General features: G+C 44.0%; 1 protein-coding gene across 1 annotated transcript in view; it reads right to left on the bottom strand.

Annotated features, from left to right (window-relative positions):
• The window catches only part of MYO7A (myosin VIIA), a 60,896-nt gene that overhangs the window by 27,186 nt on the left and 12,717 nt on the right, over positions 1-20,993 (bottom strand). The window contains exons 6-21 of the mRNA XM_065729934.1: positions 20,009-20,151; positions 19,803-19,916; positions 18,956-19,109; positions 18,193-18,269; positions 17,225-17,344; positions 16,402-16,544; positions 15,784-15,994; positions 15,145-15,280; positions 14,582-14,688; positions 7,482-7,619; positions 4,744-4,902; positions 4,312-4,404; positions 2,880-2,974; positions 1,689-1,773; positions 505-723; positions 261-368 (exon numbers count right to left, since the gene is read on the bottom strand). Of these exons, the coding sequence (XP_065586006.1) occupies positions 261-368; positions 505-723; positions 1,689-1,773; positions 2,880-2,974; positions 4,312-4,404; positions 4,744-4,902; positions 7,482-7,619; positions 14,582-14,688; positions 15,145-15,280; positions 15,784-15,994; positions 16,402-16,544; positions 17,225-17,344; positions 18,193-18,269; positions 18,956-19,109; positions 19,803-19,916; positions 20,009-20,151 (2,102 nt within the window). The remainder of the gene's footprint in view (positions 1-260; positions 369-504; positions 724-1,688; positions 1,774-2,879; positions 2,975-4,311; positions 4,405-4,743; positions 4,903-7,481; positions 7,620-14,581; positions 14,689-15,144; positions 15,281-15,783; positions 15,995-16,401; positions 16,545-17,224; positions 17,345-18,192; positions 18,270-18,955; positions 19,110-19,802; positions 19,917-20,008; positions 20,152-20,993) is intronic.

Below are 20,993 nucleotides of genomic sequence, written 5' to 3'. Positions count from 1 at the left end.
ACACAATTCCCCCTTCAGCCTTCATACAGTACCAAAAGGAAGCAAATAACAACTCTAATCTCTGACATTCCTTTGCTACAGATCAGAAATTCTGGAGCAGCTTTAGTCTAGATAGAGCAAAGAGGGCTTTAGTGAATTAAATGCAAATAACTCAAGCAGAGCAGAAATCTCTTAGATGTTTTTGGCATTCTCCCTCAATAGAGCAGAAACAGCCCCTTGAAAACAGCGACACAGCCCCAGAGAAAGCAGTCCTGGCATACTTGGTGTTTCTTTTCTGCTTCCTCTTTGGCTTTCTTGGCACTCATCTCCTTTCGGAGCCGTTCCTCTTCCGCCAGACGAAGTTTCTCTGCTTCCAGGCGCCGATGATACTGAGGAATAAACACAAGGGCCCTCCTTAAGAGATATTTCCTACATTTCAGAATTCTTCAGTGCCCTTTAAACTATTCGTCCCCCCCTTCCCCCACTTCTATTTCCCACTACCATTCTCTTCTCCACAGTACGTACCTCTCCTCGGAGACGTTTGTAGAGTCTCCTTGCTATCATGCCCCGGGCGTATGCCTGCACAGTGAGGACAGCCCAGAGGCGGTGACGGAAAGCCCTACGGACCAGGTAACCCCGACAGCGGGCCTGAAACTCAATGATGCGCCGGCGGGCCATGTGGTATTGCTTGTGGAGTTTGCGGGATCGGTAGAGGGCCTGCAGTCTCAGGAAGCCAATACGCATCTGCAAAAGGGAGCAGGATGAAACCACTCCACCACAGCCCACCCTAAGCAGATTTGCCTTGCTGACCTCCTGCTTCTTAAATAAGAGTGACTGAAATCAGAACTCAGAAGGACAAGCCTTTGGGAGGGTGGTTCTCTAAGAAGGTGGAGAAATGAAGTCTTTTGGCTGCTGCATTAATTGAAGCCCAAGCAGAACGAAGGGAGTTTCTTCCCCACTGAGACCTGTGGTTTCTAAGATGTTTCAAAAGGTCTGGTTCCTCATATCAACCTTGAGGCTGCTCTCATGAATTTCCAACATCTCTCATGGTCTTTAGCACTACACCAAATAGCTGGCAACCCTGCCCTAGGAAGGTCAGGTTGGAACTAGATGACCTTTGAGATCTCTTCCAACCCAAGCCATTCTGTGCTTCTATGACTTCCCTGCTAATAGCTGCTCCTGGAGATCTCTTGCCACGAATCTGCTTTACAGAAGCAAGCAGCACGTTGATCAGCCTGGAAATGGCAATTTCTATCCCATTTCAGCCTCTCAGGATGATACCAAACCCTTTAGACCACAGCACACTTTTGAAATGACCCACTTTGGGGTCAGAACCAGCTAGGGCAAGGAGAGATAACAGTCATAGATTAGGTTAGGGAGAGGCCAGGAGAAAGCCCTGTTTGCAGATGTGATCACACATGAGGATGGAGTCTGCTTTTCAGAGTTTTGAATTACCTGGAAACTAGGGAAGGACTTCTAAAAGCCCAGGTGACTATTTGATACAGTGGAAATCTGATTTATGAGCAAAAGGGGACAGTAAGAAGGTGATCAGCAGCTTTCTTTAGTGAGAAAGCAAAACAACAAGAACACAATTCCTTTCATCTCACCAACCCAAACCAGGTGGGCAGATTGAGCCAGAAAACTCTAGTTTAGGTCCCAGCTGAAACAGATAGGTAGGCAGAAGTGTGAGGAAGCACCCATATACTTACAGCACCGTAGTTCTTCCTGCAGTTATGTCCACGCCAGTATCTCTGAATCATCAGGACTGAATTTCTCACTTTCAGGAAATTGGACCTGAAAAGACATTTCAGTCATGTGCGTCTGTGGTTTGGCTGTTATTTGTCATCTCTTGGGCATCATTCTTTGAAGACTTGAAATCTGCCATCTGGGTGGAGCATTCTCTGCATTTTTGGCCTGAAGATTTCTCCTTCCCTATCTCTTTGCTTTCACAAGTAGGTCTATATGGTCTCTCTCTGATGGGTCTCCACATACTGATTCATGGGATTGAGCAGAGCAGATGCTAGGAGAGGTCCCTGCCCTCCCCTCTTTGCATTATTCTCTGAAATCTCACTGCCTGCTCTCAGTGCCTCAATCCCAGCCACCTGCAAACGGATTCAATCTGATCCAAACTCCAGTAACACCACCTCAATACTCTCACCCGCTCACTACATGCTATTGAGGCTGGTCTGAGTCTGTGCATAGACACCCTGGGGACAATAGCATCACAAGAACTCTGAGGTCTCTGTAGAATTGCAATGGGAAGGCCTTGAAGTGTTCCTCCAGAGGGCTTACAGTAAAGTTTGGAAGGGAGACATTATCAAGGAGTGTAGCAATAAGATGAAGTATAATGGCTTCAAATTAAAAGAAGGTAGACTTAGGTTAGTTATTAGGGAGATATTCTTCATTCTGAAGGTGACGAGGCCCTGGTAAAGTCTGCTTACAGAAGCTGAGGATGACACATACTTGGAAGTGTTCAAGGTCAGGTTGGATAGGATTTGGGGTAAAGTAATCCACCAAAAATCTGATCAACCCAAACCACCCTGTGATTCTGCAATTCTAAGATGGGAACAACCTTAGTTGTAATGGAGGATTCAATAGCCCCGTCGCAGTCTTGTGGGGATCTCCTTCAGACTGGAGGCTTAGTGTTGCCTTCAGCAGAGTTTCAATTCTGCATTGACGTAACAAATATCTGCTCTCTGAAGATATCACCAAACAGGAGGTGCTATTCTGTCTATATTTGAGGAAAAGTACAGTTTTTCTCTTATTTCTTCTACTGTTTTCCTCCAATATTTGCTGTACCTACATGCCAAGTCCCAGTTGGATGGGTGCAGAGGGAGCAATGCATCCCCTGTGAGCTGCTGTTAGCTCATCTCCCAGCCAACAGAAGGGCTCACACTTACCTGTCCTTGAACCCACGCACAACCTTCTGGATGAGGATGACTTTGTCTGTGATGGCCTTGTCCCTCTCAATCTCCAACAGCATATCATGGTGGTCCTGAGAGGGGAAACAACACAGTATTCATGTCTGAAGATCTCCAATTGCTTGAAGTGTGGCAGCAAAGGTACTTCACAAGGGAAGATATCCAAAATAAACTCTTAGAACATTTTAATTCCCAAGCATCTTTCATATTCTCCTGGAGAAATCCTAACATAAATCTTGGTGATCCACCACCTTAATACCCAATTGAACCAAAGCAGCAACAAATGGAATGTGTTAAACTTTATAGTGGGAAAGCACACAGATTGTATTGCCCTTCCATGGTGAACTCCCTAGCAGTGTCATTAGACATGGGAACAACTCCCAGGAGCACTGGAGAGGTCTGGGAGCAAACTTCAGGCTGCCTGGAATCCAGCAAAGGCAGTAATTCTTCCATACCCTAAGGACAAAATAGCTTCATTACATGGAATTTCCTTGCCCTGAAGCATTCAGAAGTGCCAGTCTAAGCTTTCTTTTCATACCTCCCATACGAGCTCCACTTTCTGTCCCAGCTATGGCATGCTGAGTCCTGCCACATTGGGTGCAGTGGAGGCAATTCTGCACGCTTCCTGCTTTCCTTGACCTCACTCTACCCCTCAGGGCCTCCCGATTTCTGTTTCCTGCCCTAACAGCTGCGGGATCTTGATAACAGGCTCTGGAAAGAGTGAATAGTAGAAACAGCTTCTAGGGAAGGGATGAAGATGAGGTGTGGGTGTTATTTAAATGTAAGCCATCAGGATCTAGTGCTGAGATTTTTGCTTGAGAGAAGGCTTTGCTTCTCTGGCTCCTGGTCAGCTTAACCTCACATCCCAAGCATAATGCAGGAGTCAGCTTGTAAGGAGAAAGGAGTGTAAACGGGCAGTGGTTGCTCTCATTCAGGGGACTGTTGGGGAACCTGAAATGTTGGCTGTTAGCTGAACTAATGTAGAGGGGTAAACTGTAGGCAAGTCTTGAGTTGTGCAAAGACATGCCAAAACCAAACTGAGCTTGTCGTACTCTCAATCCCTCTTTCTGCTGTGCTTTGCATGGATGCCTCTCTTTCCACTCTGCCTGCTGGGTGAAGTCAGGATCCAAAACAAAGCATCTAAACCCGGGAGTAGAAAGGCTGTGAGTTTAATGTGACTATTCCTGTGTTCGTGCGAGCACATGCATGCATCAGAGCTGGCAATGTGTCAGGGCTTCCTCCTGCCTTACACTTCCTAAACCATCCACATATATCCTGCCTTGGCTCAGTTTCTGCTTATTGCTGTGCCAGTCCAGAGGCCGGATGTCACATCTTGTGATGGGAAGGGTTGGTAGCAGGCCCCTTCATCGACAAGGATCCCAATAGCAAGCTGATGCAGGGAGCCCAGTACCTTCAGGAATATCTTTGTCTTGCCAATCTGCCAGTCATCATCCTTCCCAAGCACCGCTTCAGCTATGCGCTGGCATGTCCCACGCAGGTCACCCTGGTGGGAATGGGAATGTTGTTCATCAGGACCAATTTCACCCTTGCTGCTGCGTGCTGACCCTTTCTGGTCTAAAATCTGGTAGTTTTCTGCTAATTAACTTCTCACCACATTTAAAGGGAGGGAATGGGATTGGCTGAATACCAACACCTTGGTGCTCAGCTCTCTGTCCCTGCCAGTCCCATGACTATTATTCTTTCACTTTGAAACCCCAGAGCACTGCTGCCACATCTGGGGGTCAAATGCTGCATGGTCATTTTTGGAGAGGATGCACTTTCTATGAACACCTCCAGAGAGCCCAATAGAGAACAATTATTGGCAATGGAGGAGGACACTCACCTGCTTGTATGCTGGCTTCACCCCAGGCATGAGCACTCGGTATCGGTCCACAAACTCCACAAACGTGTAGCGGATGGGGTAGCCAGCCCGGCGGATCCGAATGGTCTCCATCATCCCTGAGTACCTCAGCTGACGGACGCACAGCTCCCGGTCAAACAGCTGGGGAGGTTACAGGACATGATGGTTTGACTGGATATTAGGAAGAAATTCTTCCTAGAAAGAATGGCAATGCATTGGCACAGACTGCCCAGGGAAGTGGTGGAGTCACTGTCCCTGGAAGTGTTCAAGAACCATGGAAACGTGGCACTGAGGGACATGGTTAGTGGGCATGGTGCTAATAGGCTGGGGTTGGACTAGAGGTCTTTTCCAATCTAAGTGATTTTATGATTGCACACCTTGGCCTGGCCAGAAGACCAAAGCTGTGTAAGCCAATGAGAGCATGCACCAACTTAAGCCCTCCACATAGTGGACCCAAGGCTATAGGAGTTGGCTATTGTGGACTTCTTTTTCTTTAACTCTTCTTTGCAAAGCAGAACATGTCCTACATTCTATGAAAAGGATGGAGAGAAGATCTGGAGAACACAACATAACAGTGAACAGCACCTTGGGAAAGTGGAAGCACACCTTACACTCACCCTTGTAATGGCCACTTATGGTCATTAAGTGTCAAATAAAGACCGACATGGTGTGGTGCTGGCACTGCACAGAAAGTCAGGGCAGTAAGCCCCGTTGTGTTCTCTGTCCCTTTTCTCTCCCTGCTCCATGAAGCAGTTTTGGGCTTTTAAAAATAAAATTGTTTTTCTTTTCTTTTTTTTTTTTTTTTTTCAGAAGTACATTTTAGAAAGGAAACAAAAGTTCTGAAATAACAGAAAGAAACAAACAGCCAGGACTTTCCAATGACCTTTCACTTCCCACTGTACTGTTTCCTTTCACTATCAGTACACTTTCCTTCATAGCCTGGGACAGAAAATGAACTCCCAGAAAATGTTCTCTTTTGCAATGACCCTCCACAGCTCTGTGCTCCGTTCTCTGGGAGATTTTTCCTTTGGATTACAAAACCACGCCAAAAATAAATTTAGCAAAAACACACATTTCATAGCACCACAGTACTTGATGTGGTGTTAACTCATCCACTCATTCCTTTAACAGTGAAATTAATTTCTCTTCAATTCTTTCAAGCTTTTACCCCTTTTTTATGTCCCACCAAAAGCCTAGATAGATCTTGTCAGAGCTGGTCAAATACAATTTGCTACAAAGGATGCAAAATGCCTGACTGAATCCCAGATACCCAGATACAAAAGCAGCTCAGAGTTGGGGCACCAGGAATAATTTGTTAACACCAGTTTAGAATGTGCAGCAACACCACCCATGTTCTGAAGCAAGGCTTTGGTTTGGCTTCAGCTCTTATTAACCCAAAATATTCCTTTAATATGCCATGAATTGCCTTTCAAAGTGCACCCATAGAACAATAAACTACCCAGAGAGCCCCCATACTCTTTGCCCATGGTTTATTATGGTCACTGAGCCATAAGATACAAGCAAACACTGCTTGTATGTCCGAAGTTTGACATTTTGTGCTTCTTTGTTTTTTGCACTCATTTGAGTTTTCTAACTAAATTTAGATAAAACTCCACCTCTATCTAGATAACCTTTATCTAGATTAGCCTCTGAAACAAACAGCTGAAATTACTATTAGATAAAGCTCTTTCTCACCAAGAAGTATTGCTATGAAGAGTGGTGAGAAGTTAAAGATCCAGGATCCAGTTTAGCAGGGTGCTGAACCTGAGGCCATTCTACATCATTAGGGTATTTACAGACATACACCTTCATTAAAGTTAATGCCCAGAGCATTCATTGCTTTGTAAGTACACAAAATAAAAGAGGCAGTTTTAACAGGCTGCCAATTCTTTTGAAGGATCTGAGTAATTTCTAATCTTTTTTTTTAATTATTATTATTTTTTTTTTTGCCTTAAGGCATCGTATTCTTTGGTTTAAGGACACACTGAAGGATGGGAGAGTTGCCTATTTTTCATATGGATAAAATACCTAATGTTCTAATAATCCTCTCTATCATGATTTAACACCTTTTCAACTCTAAGGATTCTTTGATTTTAACTCATAGAATCATAAGATCACAGACTATACTGAGTTGGAAAGGACTCATAAGGACCATCAAGTCCAACTCCTGGTTCCACATAGGACCACCCAAAAATAAGACCAAAACTTTTGTTTTTCATTTATGCTATTTACCTTTTGTTTTTTTTTTCCTCTGTGATTTTTAATTGTACATCCACTAATACTTCAAAAATGCAAAACAAAACAGAAAACAGTTGGAAAGAATCTACCAGGGCGAAATACAGTAAGATCCCTTGGAGATTTTGCAGAAAACATGCACAGAAAGGGGATCACTTTTAGGAAACATCAGACCCTGCAAGAGGACACGATGCTGGGCACTATGGCTAGAAGGGAGGCTCTGGCTATGGAAATAAAACACATTTCCTATAGGAGGAAGGGCTATAGGGTGAATTCCTCGAGGTCATCTTTGGGAAAGAAGTTGGGGGAAGCATCTCCACTTTGCAGAAAGTTTTAGGGTGCTGCTGCATTGAAAAGACAGTGCCCAAATTCACCTCAACAAACTCTGTGGACTTGTACGCTTTGCAGAAAGGTCCACATTAGCCATTAGCTCCTGTGGATAATCCAGTAGAAAGAAAGCAACCAAGAGGGAAAACAGGACTTACCATGGGCTTCTTGTACTCATTGGGCTTGATGCAGCGGACAAAAAAGGGCTGACAGACACTGAGAGTCCTCATCAACAGCTCCAGGGACCGCTTGAACTGGCTGCTGAGAGTCGGTGAGCGCTTCCTCGTCTCTGCTCCCTGCAAAACGCAGCGGAGCGGGCTCAGGAAATGAAAGGATAACAGTGCCCTTCCCCTCTGGCCACAGTCCCATGAGCCTCCTGCTGTGTATGGAGGTGGGAGTGGAGCTTTGGGGCTGAGGTGGAGGGTAGAAGGGGTGAGAAAAGGAGAGGGCTTGGACATGGGGCACCTGAGTTTTCCTCTTTTTTGTTGAATGGACAACCTGCAGATGGCCCCAGGTGTCTCAATCCAAGGAGGAAAGGTGCTGGAATTTAATTTCTCCCACTCAAGCCTCACTGTCTGACTCACATTCCCAAGTGTCTTGTGCAAAGCTATGAAGTAGTTTAGCTTGTGAGAGCAAACAGCCCCTTCTAGGTCTTCAACAATTTATTGCAACCAGGGGCAATGCATTACACAGAGATGCTTCCCAGGAGATGCTTGGGTTTCTGTACCTCCGTACATCACTGAACCATAGACTGGTTTAGACTGGAAGAGATATTAAAGATCACCCAGTACTAATCCTCTGCCGTGGGCTGGTTGCCTGCCAGAAGTCCAGGCTGTCCAGAGTCCCATCCAACCTGACTTTGAATGAATCCAAGGATGGGTACAGTACAGTCATGCCAACCTTTCTATCACTGCTCTAGGACAATTTTGAGTATTTTGCTTGTATTAGCTCTGTTGGTGAAATTAACAATCTCATCTAGAGCATTGGGCAAGTGTTTCTATGGAAGAATGGGAAGTTTTCTCTTTATAACCCTTTCTCTCTGCTGTGGGAGAACATTTTTCCAAACTACATGAAACCACTGGCTCTCTTTTTGCTACTACCATAGTATTTTGAACATCAGACACAGTGGGGCTGTGTGTCTCAAACAGTCTGGTGTTCAGGGTGCATCTGTTGGGCAGCAGGTGCTGCTGGTGGGTTGAAGGAGGAAGAGGCAGGCAACCACACCACAGCTCCCTCTGAATTGAAAATAGGACACAGTGACATGGCCTGTGAGATGACCTGATGGCCAGGGAATTCCCAAAGGGAGGGTTCCAGCAGGATTTTCATGCACATTTCCTCCAAACATCCTCTTCTTTGCAGGTGGCCAAGCCGTGTGTGGAGCCACAAAGTCTCCATCTGCACTGACCTTGCTCCTCTGTTTTGCAAGGTGGTGAGTTTTATTTTGACTTCTTTTGCTAAAATCATTGTGTGTGCTTCATCCTACAGCAGACAATATGCCCAGCCCCCCCAGAATGAGGCATTTCCAGAGCTCAGGTTGGACACAATAATAGGACGAACCCAATTGGCACAAACACAAAGTCATCATGGAATTCCAACAAGACAACGTGAGCAGAGAAAACCCAGCTCATGCACACACCAGAAAAAACTGCTTGTCTTGGCCAAGAGAGCTTGGGGGGCCACCAGTGATCTCTCCCAGCGAAATTCTGCCCTGGAGGGCAAATTGTTAACAAACCTAGGGTAATTAATGGATGCAGCTGCTATCTGCAGAGCACCGTAGAGTCTGATGCTCACATTTCATCACAGATTTGGTGTGCAATAGGCTGTTTAAGAATCCTAGTTTGGATAACTTTGGTGGCTGCTTTCTTAGCGCTTTGCCAATTCTGTGCAAGCCGTCACCTTTGTGCAATGTGAAATGACAGTCACAAGAAGCAGCAACAAATGCAGGAGTGCAGCTGGGAGTTGTAAGCAGCTGCCTCATTGTCAGGTTTGCTGATCTGGACTTAGCTGGGAGAGATCATTTGTCAGCTGTGGTGGTAGGGAAGGTGTAAGACTTTGTGCAAGGGTCTCCTATTTGGGAATGAAAGAGCATTTTGCACCCAGACAGCAGATCCTGCCTCGCTTATGCCTTACAGTTCTTCCTTGCATGCATCCAGCTCTGGTATAAGGCAGTAGTGTTATTTGCATCCCAGGAACCTTTTGATGGGAATGGTAGGAGAGAAGAGACATTGGCCAGAACTCTCTTCCTGGCCAAAATTTGAATTCTTATCCAGATCATTAGAGAGCTCCAGGCTCCTCCTGTCCTGAGGGCATCATCTATTCACATGGGCCTGGGAGAGGAATGGATGAATCTCCCCTACATCCCTGACATTTCATACAGACCCTTCCATGGTGGACACCAACTCCATGGACACTAACTGGGCTCTCAGCTACACAATGAAACTTTGGGCAAGACTTTTTCATCAGCGTCCTCCTGCATGGGCAGGATGACAACGCTGAAGTAATTGTTCCTCTTGCCTCACCTCAGTGCCAGTGTGGGGACAATCACATCTCTTTTGTTCTGTCAACACAGTGGTCAAAAAAATGAGTGGAGCAGCCTTCCAACAACATGAGGCACTGAAAATATAAGCTTTATTGTGCAGGAAGAATTTTTTAGCTCAAAATAGACACGATCCCAACAAACTGAGGGATAAGGAGCTGCAAACATTCTACTTTTCTCCTGGTCAGATATATCCTAGCTTTCAAACTCCTAGATTGTAGCATCTTTGGAACATACACTGTCTCTTCATCACTGTCCACAGATAGTCTAGCACAAGGAGGCTGAGATCTGTGTAATAGGGAAGGATAAGCAGGATTCACAGGTGTTGGATATTAGGAAGAAATTCTTCTCAGAAAGAAAGAATGGTGAGGCATTGGAACAGGCTGCCCAGGGAGGTGGTGGAGTTACCATCCCTGGAGGTGTTAAAGATCTGTGGATATGTGGTACTGAAGAACGTGCTTAGTGGGCATGGTGGGGATGAGTTGAACTTGGTCATCTTAAAGGTCTTTTCCAAGCTTAATGATATTATGATTGCAGCCCTGAGCCATGCCAAAACAGCATGTGCTTTAGGCCTTCTTTTGGTCAAGTCTGTGGACAGTGATGCTCACTGTTTGCTGTGGGAAATGTCAATGGGGTGGCCTTTGGGTCACCCTGAAAGTTGAGGTCACCTCATTGTGGGTTTTGAGGTGGCACATAGTGAAGAGACAGTGACTGTCCTAAAGGGCGTGCAATCTGGAAAGCGCCTTGATAGGCAGAGCTGACATGGGATAGATAACAGTGCTGAGCAACTTTGAACTAAGGTTCCATTTTTACAAGCTAATGTTGTAACTGTTGTTCTTCCCTTACCTCAGTCCCTACCAAATATGATCAGTTCTTTGTTAGAAAACTTACAAAACATTAGGCTATGTTATGAGAACCGTAATGTCAACAGCAAGACCCTTAGAAATCATCAATGTTATTTCTTCCATTTCCCTGTATCTCTTGTTGTCTTCAGAGAAAAATTGACATGACATTTCTGACATTTTGTACAATTTTTGCTTTCCTTCACCATATCTTAATTCAGGAAGGCTTTTTCCTTTTGGTGTGTGACATTGCTACAGTCCTAGAGTAGGGCTCCATGAGGTGCTACTACCCAAACACTTTTCAATCATGATACGGAGGAGAAGGAATGAATGTCTTTGGTTCATTTTGGGTCACGTCATCCTCATTGGAATTCCAAATACAAACATTCTGAAACAATGCGGAAGTAAGAAGAACTGAAATCCAGCCCATGCAAGGATCTGAATTTTGAAAGCCATGTCCACCTCTAACATAATCCTTTGGCTATTACCGGGTTATCATGGAAATGTAGGCAGGGTCACAAAGCTGATGTCACAAAACCATTAGCACACAGTACTCTACATTATGGCAAAACATGTAGCACAAAAGGTTTGGGAAGCCATCAGAACCAGTCAGGAGGTGAGGTACAACAGAAAAGACCTAAAACAGGCGCCAAGAGCCTGTTTGGATGAGCATGGAAAAATTCAATATTAACTGTGCCTTTGAAGAGTTGGATTTGAGCTCTCACAAGGCATGAATTGTTCCTGAGAATGACAGCATTTCCAAGCGACCCCATAATGTAATCCAAGAATCTCTGTGCACGAACCATCAGCCTCCTGCCTGCAAATGTGCAAAACAGAGCCAGATATGCTGTTGCATTAAGGAGTAATGTCCCACTGAAGTCAGTGTTGGTAAAATGATAAACAAAATCTCACAGATGGTCAGTCTGAAGTTATATATGATTCAAATATCAGGAAACAAACACACAAACAAACAAAAACAGCAACAAAACAAACAAAAATCAAAATCCAAAACTTTGTCTCAGGCTGGTTCTGATTTTATCCAAACCAAACTCCCATCATGATAGATCTCTTCTGGATTAAATTCTACAAATGAATGACTCATACTTCTGTATGTAGTCAGCAAGCCCTAAAAATGCTCTTTGTCACATCAACACTTGAAATTGATCCTCTATAGAGAACACAGGGAGAGCAATAGACCAATAAGAGAAAGCACAATCTTTGCCAAGGAGAGGTGAACATACAGCAGAGAAACTCATGTATTCAGTTTACCTTTGGTGTGGGTGTGGGCGACTGGCCAAAAGTGCTGGATGCATAGCCACAGAGAAACTACATGAAGCACAGGTAAAACAAACAAACAAACAAACAAAACAAACAAAAAAAACAACAAAAAGAACAGAGACAGAGAAGAGCAAACAGTGAAAAGAAGGAATAATCAGACTGGGAGCCCGACATTGTTAGTCATGGAGGTGTTAAAACATCCTATCAACAAACTGTACTAATTCTTTGATTTTTGATTCTCCTCCTGGGTTTTCTCTTTTTCTCTCAACATTCACACCCCTGAAGCTGAGGGAACCACTGATGTCCAGCTCTTGCCTCTTGGAAACAACTCACTTGTTACCAGTTTCAGCCTTCCCCAGCCTTCTCCCTTGCAAATCTCTGCTGTCCTCAGATCAGTTTGGAAGATGCCATCAAGAAATAAAATTTCACAAGAATTCTAAAGGTACTGCTCTCTTATTCCCCGCATTGTAGTCACATAGGTTCATATAGAAATGAACTTTTCACCAAGGGAAAAGCGCCCAAATCTGCTCTTCCTTTTTCTGTTCATCAATATCCCATCTTTGATTTCCATCTCTCCTGCTCTGTCTTTCTGCAACTGGAGCATGTAGGACTGCCAGTCCATGGTGGCTATGAACCACGTTGATTCCTCAGAGGAGCCATGTACAATTCCTATTGAATTTGTCATTTCACTCGACAGTGCTCAAAGCAATGCTTCAGTTCAGCCAATTCATGCAGATAGACTTCCACAATGGGCATGCATGAACAAAACTCAGCCCTGTGTGGGCCAGCAGTACCTGGTTTCCTATACACAGGAACTGGTGTGCACAAAAAACAGGTTATTCAGGGATCAGTAACTACAAATTCATACATACTCTATAGGTTGGATTTGAAACTTTCTAGACCAACGGCTCCTTCAAATTTCAGCCATGTGAAGAGCACATTTGAAAGCTGGAATGCCACAAACCAGACACGGATTTGTTTTTCACCAAATCCTATGAACTCATTGAGAAGTTCCCGAGGACCAATAGCCTAATGATTTCATTCAGCTCTTACAAGAGTGGCCACTGGTCTTATCTTAGGCAGAAATATTCTTATATTTGGTTGACCTGGCCTGATTGTCTCTGGAAGACTGTCTTCCTGATACTTAAGAAAGGTTTGCAGACTTCCAAGCAGAGTCTTTTCCCAAGTCTTTGCTGCATGCATTCCTATAACCTGTGCTTACCTACTTTTTCTTTTAGGAGAGGCTTTTGAAGAAAGGGGCTGCAAAGATGATAGAATTTTTGTGAAAGACAATGACAAAGTCATTTCATCTCCTACATCATCCTACTTATCTAAGCAGTTCTTGTTTGCATGGTGTTTAGGGGATTCACGCTCTCTCAGTTCATGCTAACGTGGTGCATGATTAGAGAATCTATGACAGAACATTTTCTCCTCTCCCTCTTCTGTATTAGGTTACAAATCCTTCATTCAGAGAAGAAAAGCAGAAAAAATTAAACATCATGGCAAGGGGACTGCCATTCAGGATAGATTCTGACAGTGTTTAATGATAATGTGCTCTGATGTTTTAAATGTTTCAGTTCTTAGACAATACCCTATTAGGCATCTCAGATTTGCAGTGCCATATTGAGAGCATCTTTTAAAGACAGCAGCTTGGTAAGTGTCCCCATGACTAAGTCCACACAATCACATAAACCTGAGAGCTCCCTCTTATCAGTTCCCCATAGCAAATGTCTGTCCTGTCCAAACAAGCAAGAAATCATTTCCAAGGTAAGCTGCAAAGCTTGCAGTGAAAACTAAAAGGGTTGAGGAATAAGCAATAAAAAACAGGGGGGGGTAGCATCACTGATGCTAAGGGATTTAGTGTCTCATTCAGCAGGAGCATCCACATCTGGAGAGTGTCGTGCCAATTGGTAGCTTGAGTAGGGCTGATAAACCTTATTTCATTCCTAATAAAGTCAAAGTAATATTGATTATTCATTTCAGAAGGAGGAAAGCTGAGTGGTTAAGCATTTTGAATAATCCTTGCAAAAGCACCTGTAGCCTATTTTAAGAAATTTATTGGGAATTTAAACATTAATTTTCCTTAGCAGTCCGTGGTATTCAGCACTTCAATCTGTTTGGCACTCCTGAAAGTCCCTAAGTCCCTTGCACCATCAGTGGCATTGGCTGACATTTGGAAAAAGGACATCAACACTTGAAGAACTTGGTTACTTTGAAAAGTCTTGACCCAACATCCTTTTGATGCTAGATCTTCAACTCATTCAGAGCAGTTATTTGGTTTCCATCTCTCACTCTATTGTATGAAGATTTGGACTACTCAGCAGTAAGATTTCTACAATAAAAAACTCATTGTTCTTCTCCCAGTACAATTAGTAGAAGAGCAATCACAGCACAAAACAGTCTTTTAAGAACTGAACTGTGTGTTCTGGGCGTGTGAATGTGGCTATACTGCATTCACACTTACTGATTTTTGGCTCATACTATAAGGTTTGGAACACCCCAAAGATCACCCGAACAGTAAGACCTTTTGTAAATTCTCCACTCTTCCAAAGAAAATTCTCCCTGTAAATAAAGATCTTCTCCTACCTTCTGTGTGCCTTACCATTGCCACGTCTGCTTGGAAAATCTGTTTGATGAATTTGTTTTTTGATGAATGCACGAGCTGAATGATGTCTCCATGCAGAGTGTCCCTGTTTTTCTCCAAGAAACCTGGAGGATAATGGGACAACAGAGAGGTTGATGACATAGAGTGACATAGCCAGTATGTGCCCCGTATTCAGCTTCTGAGTTGCTGGGCTACTGTCTTTTCTTTGGGGGTAATGAGAGGTGCACAAAAGCAAGAAACTGTAATGAAAATGTGCCCTTTATTTGTATGGAATTTCTTAAGGGTTAAGGAAAAGCTGTGCTGTGTAATGAAACAGAGCTGCAGACCTGTGAACAGTTTAATACAGGCACACAACATTACCCCAGACCTCAGGACAATTAAATGTCCTTAAAAGAGCCGTGGCTTGGAATGGACCTGAGTGGATTTCATTAGGAAAGACAGAAAAGGAGAACATTTGACATTAGTATGGACTGCCATCTAACTCTGCTTCCTTGCAGCAGTGTCTTGCCTTCCCCTGAGCATTCCCTAACACCTGCAGTGCCCCAGGGGCCATCCCATACCTTTTGTTTCGTAGTAAACAATTCCAGCAAAATGATTAATACCAAACTGGGTTTCATAGTTATTCTTTGGAGGAATGTAGTTGGTGTTCAGCTTGTGCTGGGAGTTCAGCTTGTGTAACATCGTGGCATCTGTACCCTGTGAACATGGGAAAAGGTCATCTATTAAACCAAGGTTTTTCCCGTGACAATAATTTTCCAATCAATAGCATATTTCTTTTTTTTTTTTTTTTCCTCAGGGGACAGTGTGTATTTGTTTTGACAAGGGCTGGGTTGGAAAGGGTATCTCAAATGCAGAACACACACATAAAAAAAAAAAGGAGTACTGTGCTGTATTCAAAATAGTCAAGAGTGGTTATATTTAACAATATATTTTTTCTTTTGACTTTCAGTCAAAAGCCATTCTAAAGCCTTTACAGGTGTGTTATTCCATCAGAAATGTTAATTTTTTTAAGCATGCTTGTGATACACCTGGAGTAATAAAAAAAGCTATGAATAGATAACTGGCTGGTGAATGAATGCTATATTTTCCCTGGTGCCTGATTTAGGGCTGATCAGACATCTCACGGACTGCCAGCGTGCAAATAGAAAGGGGATGAAACCAGAAGAATCACTGGAAGGAAGGCTGAGACCAAAACACACCTTGGGAAACTTGCTCTCCTCATCAATGAGAGAGATGATGTTCATGGGTTTGATGGCAATCATGTCCAAGGCATCCTGGTTATCAGTGAACTCGATGTGCTGCCAGTTGATGTTCTCCAGGTTGTACTCCTCCTGCTCTAGCTTGAAAACGTGTCTCACAAAGAACTGCTGCAAGTTCTCATTTGCAAAGTTGATGCACAGCTGCTCAAAACTGTGGACAGAAAGTGGATGAAAGGTCAGCTTAGATCCACCGTAGTCTTTATTTCTCCATCCCTCTCCTATGCTTGAAGCAATATCTTCAGGTCTTGTCCAATGTTCAGTAATCTTGCTATTGACTAACAATCACTACAATGATCCAGCTGATCAGTTTTTCTGCCCCAGAACAATTTCACCACTGTTGTTTGAATGTAGCCTCAACAGATCAGTTGGAGGTTATCTGCAATGGAAGTATCTTATTTTCTGCAACATAAAAATGATGAATTCTGAGAATGTCTCATGCAGAAATAGGCCTGGATCAATAAAATCCTATTCATCCCAGGAGAGATGAAAGAATTGCAAGACATTGAGTGTGGGCTGGTGAAGGGGGGTTAAGGCCTAGTTCTCCTGAAGGCTCCATACCTGTTCACAGTGAAGTTCTCAAAGCCAAAGATGTCAAGGAGGCCAATGGATCTTCTAACACTTTTGAGTTCCTGGGAAGGAGGTCTGTAAATTGCAGCATTGATCTTCTCCACGATCCACACAAAGAGCCGTCCATAAATTCCCTGCAATATCCCAAATATGGAGCTCACTGAGAGAAGTTAGAAGTTCACCCTGATAGTTCATGGCACCACTCCCCCTTGATGGCACAGACATCCCTAAAGCATAATCAGTAACTGGACAGCTCCCAAGGAAGACTACTCTAGACTCTTGACTTGTTTTAAAGCTGCAAGAGTCACTGTGTGGATTAAAGACAATGGATGTAAAAGACTAGATCAAGGAAAACCTAAAGCAAAATTCCGAATTTGGATACTTTCCTATGTGCTTACTCTAAACCCAGCTCATCTTTCTACTGATTTCATTTTCTGTGGGTCAGCAGAAACACGCTACATCATTAGGCAAGCCCAGGATATCTTGCCTGGATGAGTCCTACAAAGATCAGAGCAGAATTTGTAGTAAGCTATTTTTGTGCCTCAAATGATGCTCTCTGTAAGTGCTCTGGTGGCAGCTGAGCAGCTTTGTCCCTATCAACATGTTTTATTTACCAGCACATCTTCACTGATCTAAACATGCCAAAATCTTGACATTCAGGTGTGGGTGTTCCATGTGTTGCAAGAGTTGGTCTGAGTAGCTGAGGATATACTCCTGAAGTTCACTTTTCCTATGCAGTGGATGTTGAGGTCTCAAAAGTGACAGATTTCTTCACTGTATCCCCAGGAACAGGAAGGAACACTCTAAGATTTACCTTTACAAAAGCATCTCTCACATCCAGAGCTTGTTCCATGCTCAGGGGGGTGGAGACAGTCTCACCTCTGGTGATTATAGTTCGGCTGGTGAGGCAGTTCATCACATCCTGAGGGTCAACCTGCCAAAGGCACCACCAAACACAGTTGCTGACTTTATACTTCAAGAGTTTCTTATCACAGCTTGGGCATAAATGGCTGGATAGGAACCATGCAGACCCTCATAACTGGAGGTAAGCATCATTTTGCAGATCTCAAATGATGTCACAGACACTTGTAGAAAGGCTAATTAATAAGTGTTTGTATAGTGTTTTCCTATGACAAATGTTTTTTGTGACATACTGAGAGTTGTGGGGAGCGGAGATAAAAAAGGAGATCCTGAAAAGCCTGCCAGCACCAATGTACCTTAGCATCTTGTCATTACCTTTTTGTACTCTTGAGATCGTGCAAGAGAAACATCCAGTTCATAAAGTCGATGCAAACAGCCTGAAAGTGGCTGTGGGTAACACTCTGTGGCCATAGTAATGAGTAGTGTCCCTGAGAGAGGCTTATTTTGTGCTGGGGAAGCACTGAGGAGCTCTCCAGCCCTTCTGAGAATGTTTGAGTGAGGCTTGACTCACCTCACCAGATACACACAGATAGGTGTATGCCACTGTCTTGGCTACCATAACGACCTTACATAAATGAGAAAAACAGGCTGTTTTATGGACTGTTTGGAGTGTCTTTTTTAGGACTATGTACCACCAAAATATCTGTTTCTCTCCACTAATGTGAACGGAGGCTCAGGTGGAGACATCCTCCATACTGCCAGTGCTAAGTATGACTTCCACAGTCCTCTTCAACCTCCTAGAGCTGGAAGGGCAAAGACATCCTGGTTCGGATGAGGCTTTCTAAGCCTTCCCACAACACTGGGAATGCAGGAACAAGCCAGAAAGAATAGAGCACCACCCACCACTATAGAGACACTGACCTCCAGCAACGATGCTGCAGTGATCAGTGACGCTGACTGCACAACCTCACACGCATCCAGGTTGTCATAGGTCCGAGCTGGGGGAAGAAATGCACAGGGAAAGCAGTCAGCAAGGGATGCAGCTCTGCAGAAGATAAGTGGAGAGGGAAATGTTCTCTCCTTATTGCTTCATCTTGGTGGCCAGATGAAATCTAACCATCAGAGTTTCTAGAATGTAAGGGTTTCAGGCTTCTGTTTTTCATATTAACAAGTCATTTCTGACACCAGGATGGCTTGATACTTTACAAAGACATATCCAATCATCTAGGTATTTCTTGACCATGCTGTTGATCTCGTCTTGCAAAATCTGGATTTGCTGAGTGATCTATGGTCATATCCATATTCCTTAATTGTGGAGAGGTGAATGTCATAGCCTTAAATAAAGGGCTGCCATCCCCAGGATGCTGGAACAGATGCAGCAAGGTGGAGATTACGTGTACTGGGGTCCTATTGCAGATGGCTGAGCAGGATTGCTCATCTCAACTGTGTGCACCAAAGCCTGTCAGCTCTGCAGAGTGGGCAGATGTATTTATTCCTCCTTTCTTGTCTTTACACAACACAATAATCTCAAGTGTCCTTATAAATCTTACAATAAACATCTGAGTCTTTAACATGGTATTGTGACAGGGGGTCTGAATATGGTCTGCTTCTTTGGCTCCGCCTCACCGTGCAGAATAAGGAGGAAAAGCGTGCTGGAACATATCCTTGCATTTTGTCCTTTTACCTTCATACTGCAGGTTCCCCATGTGCAGGATGGCAGCCAGCAGCTTGGAGATCTCCCAGTTCTCTGTGTCAGTGAACATAAGGACCTTCATGGCAGAGCGGATGTTGGCATACTCCTTGCTGTCATCTCTGCCATCACAGGTTGTGCAATTACCCTGGGGAGACAAGGATGTTGCACGGGGTAAAGCTGAGTGAATTTAGCACAGATTGGTGCAAGTTTAAGCTAACACAGGGCTTTGCTGAAAAAGCAATAAAACCACCAGCTCTAGTTAGCCCTTCGTTGGAAGTTTTGTCACATCCCATAGACCAGGTGACCAAAGCCCCATTCAACCTTGGGCACTCCCAAGATTGGAGACCCAGCAGCTCCACCTTAGGACCTCACTACCTTATGAATAAAGAATTTCCTCCTTATATCTAATGTAAGTCTCCACTCTTTTAATTTATACCCATTACATTTTGTTCTATCACTACAATCTCTGATAAAGTCTCTCTCCATGTTTCCCCTTCCATTGTTTCTCCAAGAGCACTGCTTCATATCTAGCACCCTAGCTACTTCCAAACAAGTGGTCAGAGGAAAAAAAACCCACAAACCATCCAACAGAAAAGGTAGATATAACACGCCTAATACAAAGGATAACATGCCTAATACACAGGGGTTAAGGATTTGTTCTAAGATGGTAAGACTTAAAGTGTTAGGACAAATAAATCTCATTATTTGCTGACTAAGACTCAAGAAGGTTATAACCAGCAAAATAGTTTCTTAGAGGAGGACCTCCCACTTGTCTCTCTCTTGCTAAGAAGCTCTCACCATATCATCCCTCCAAACGTTCACTGTTCTGCACCCTCACCATAGCGAGATAGTTGTAGTCTGTAGCTTTCCCAAGACCCAGCTTCTTCTTCTGCTCCATCGTCATTCCTCTCAGCATGCAGTAGAACACGTGATAATTCCTCTCATCCTGGGCCTACAGAAGAAGAGCAACCATCAGCTCTTCTGATAATGTCACTACGACTGTCAATGGGCTCACTCTCATGCTTTGCAGATATGCCACCTTACCTGTCTGCAGACCCGGGACTTCTCCAGCAGGTATTGTTCAATCTTGGCCCCCTCAATGGCTCCCCTTTTGTTAAAGTGGATGTCAATGTACTTTCCAAATCGGCTGGAGTTGTCATTACGGATCGTCTTTGCATTCCCAAAAGCTGTGGGAAAGGATTGCAATGGTTCAGAGAGGACCTGACATGGGAAGGATTGCGGATCTGGTGTCAGAATTATAGAATCAGAGAACCATTTGAGTTGGAAGGGATCCATAGAGATCATCTAGTCTGACTCTTCCTCAATGAACAGAGGCACCTACAGCTTGATCAAGGTGCACAGAGCCCCATCCAGCCTGACTATGCCTGTCTCTAGGGTTGGGACATCCACCACATCTCTGGGCAACATGCTTAAATGCCTTACCACCCATATTGTAAGAAACATTTTCCTTGTATCCAATCTAAATCTCCCCAGCACATTTCTGCCTCATGTCCATCTGCCATCCACCAGTATCCCCAAGTCCTTTTCGTCAGGGCTGTACTCCATCCTTTTGCCCCTCAGCTTGTATTGACAGTGAGAATTGCCACGACCCAGGTGTAATCTTGTGTTTGGGTTTGCTAAACCTCATGAGGTTTAACATGAGGCTCAGCCTGTCTAGGAAAAAAAAAACCAGAAGAGTCTAGAAAGCAGCCCAAAGCCTTGCCTTCAAGTTTGTCTGGCTCAATTTCAGTGTGGGAGACAGGATGTTCCATAGATAATTCTCTTCAGTACAAAGAGAGGAGTATCAAGAGGGAGGAATGGTAAAAAGGTGACCTTATCCAAGAAAAGATGTGATGGCAGCAGGCTCGTGAGCTGTCACTGTCAGTGACTGATTTGGTGATAGATGGAAAGAGCTCATCCCTTCAGGAAACACAGAGGAACCAAGCCAACCTCCAGAGGGAGACAGCTCTGAGAGCAGTCTGCATGCAGGGAAGGGTCTGTGCACGATGAAGTGCAGTTCTGTCCTTTG

The sequence above is a fragment of the Cyrtonyx montezumae genome, unplaced genomic scaffold (assembly GCF_038088225.1).
Source record: "Cyrtonyx montezumae isolate F1298 unplaced genomic scaffold, pur_monq_1.0 scaffold_12, whole genome shotgun sequence".
NCBI lineage: Eukaryota > Metazoa > Chordata > Aves > Galliformes > Odontophoridae > Cyrtonyx > Cyrtonyx montezumae.
This window is presented reverse-complemented; position numbering and strand designations above follow the sequence as displayed.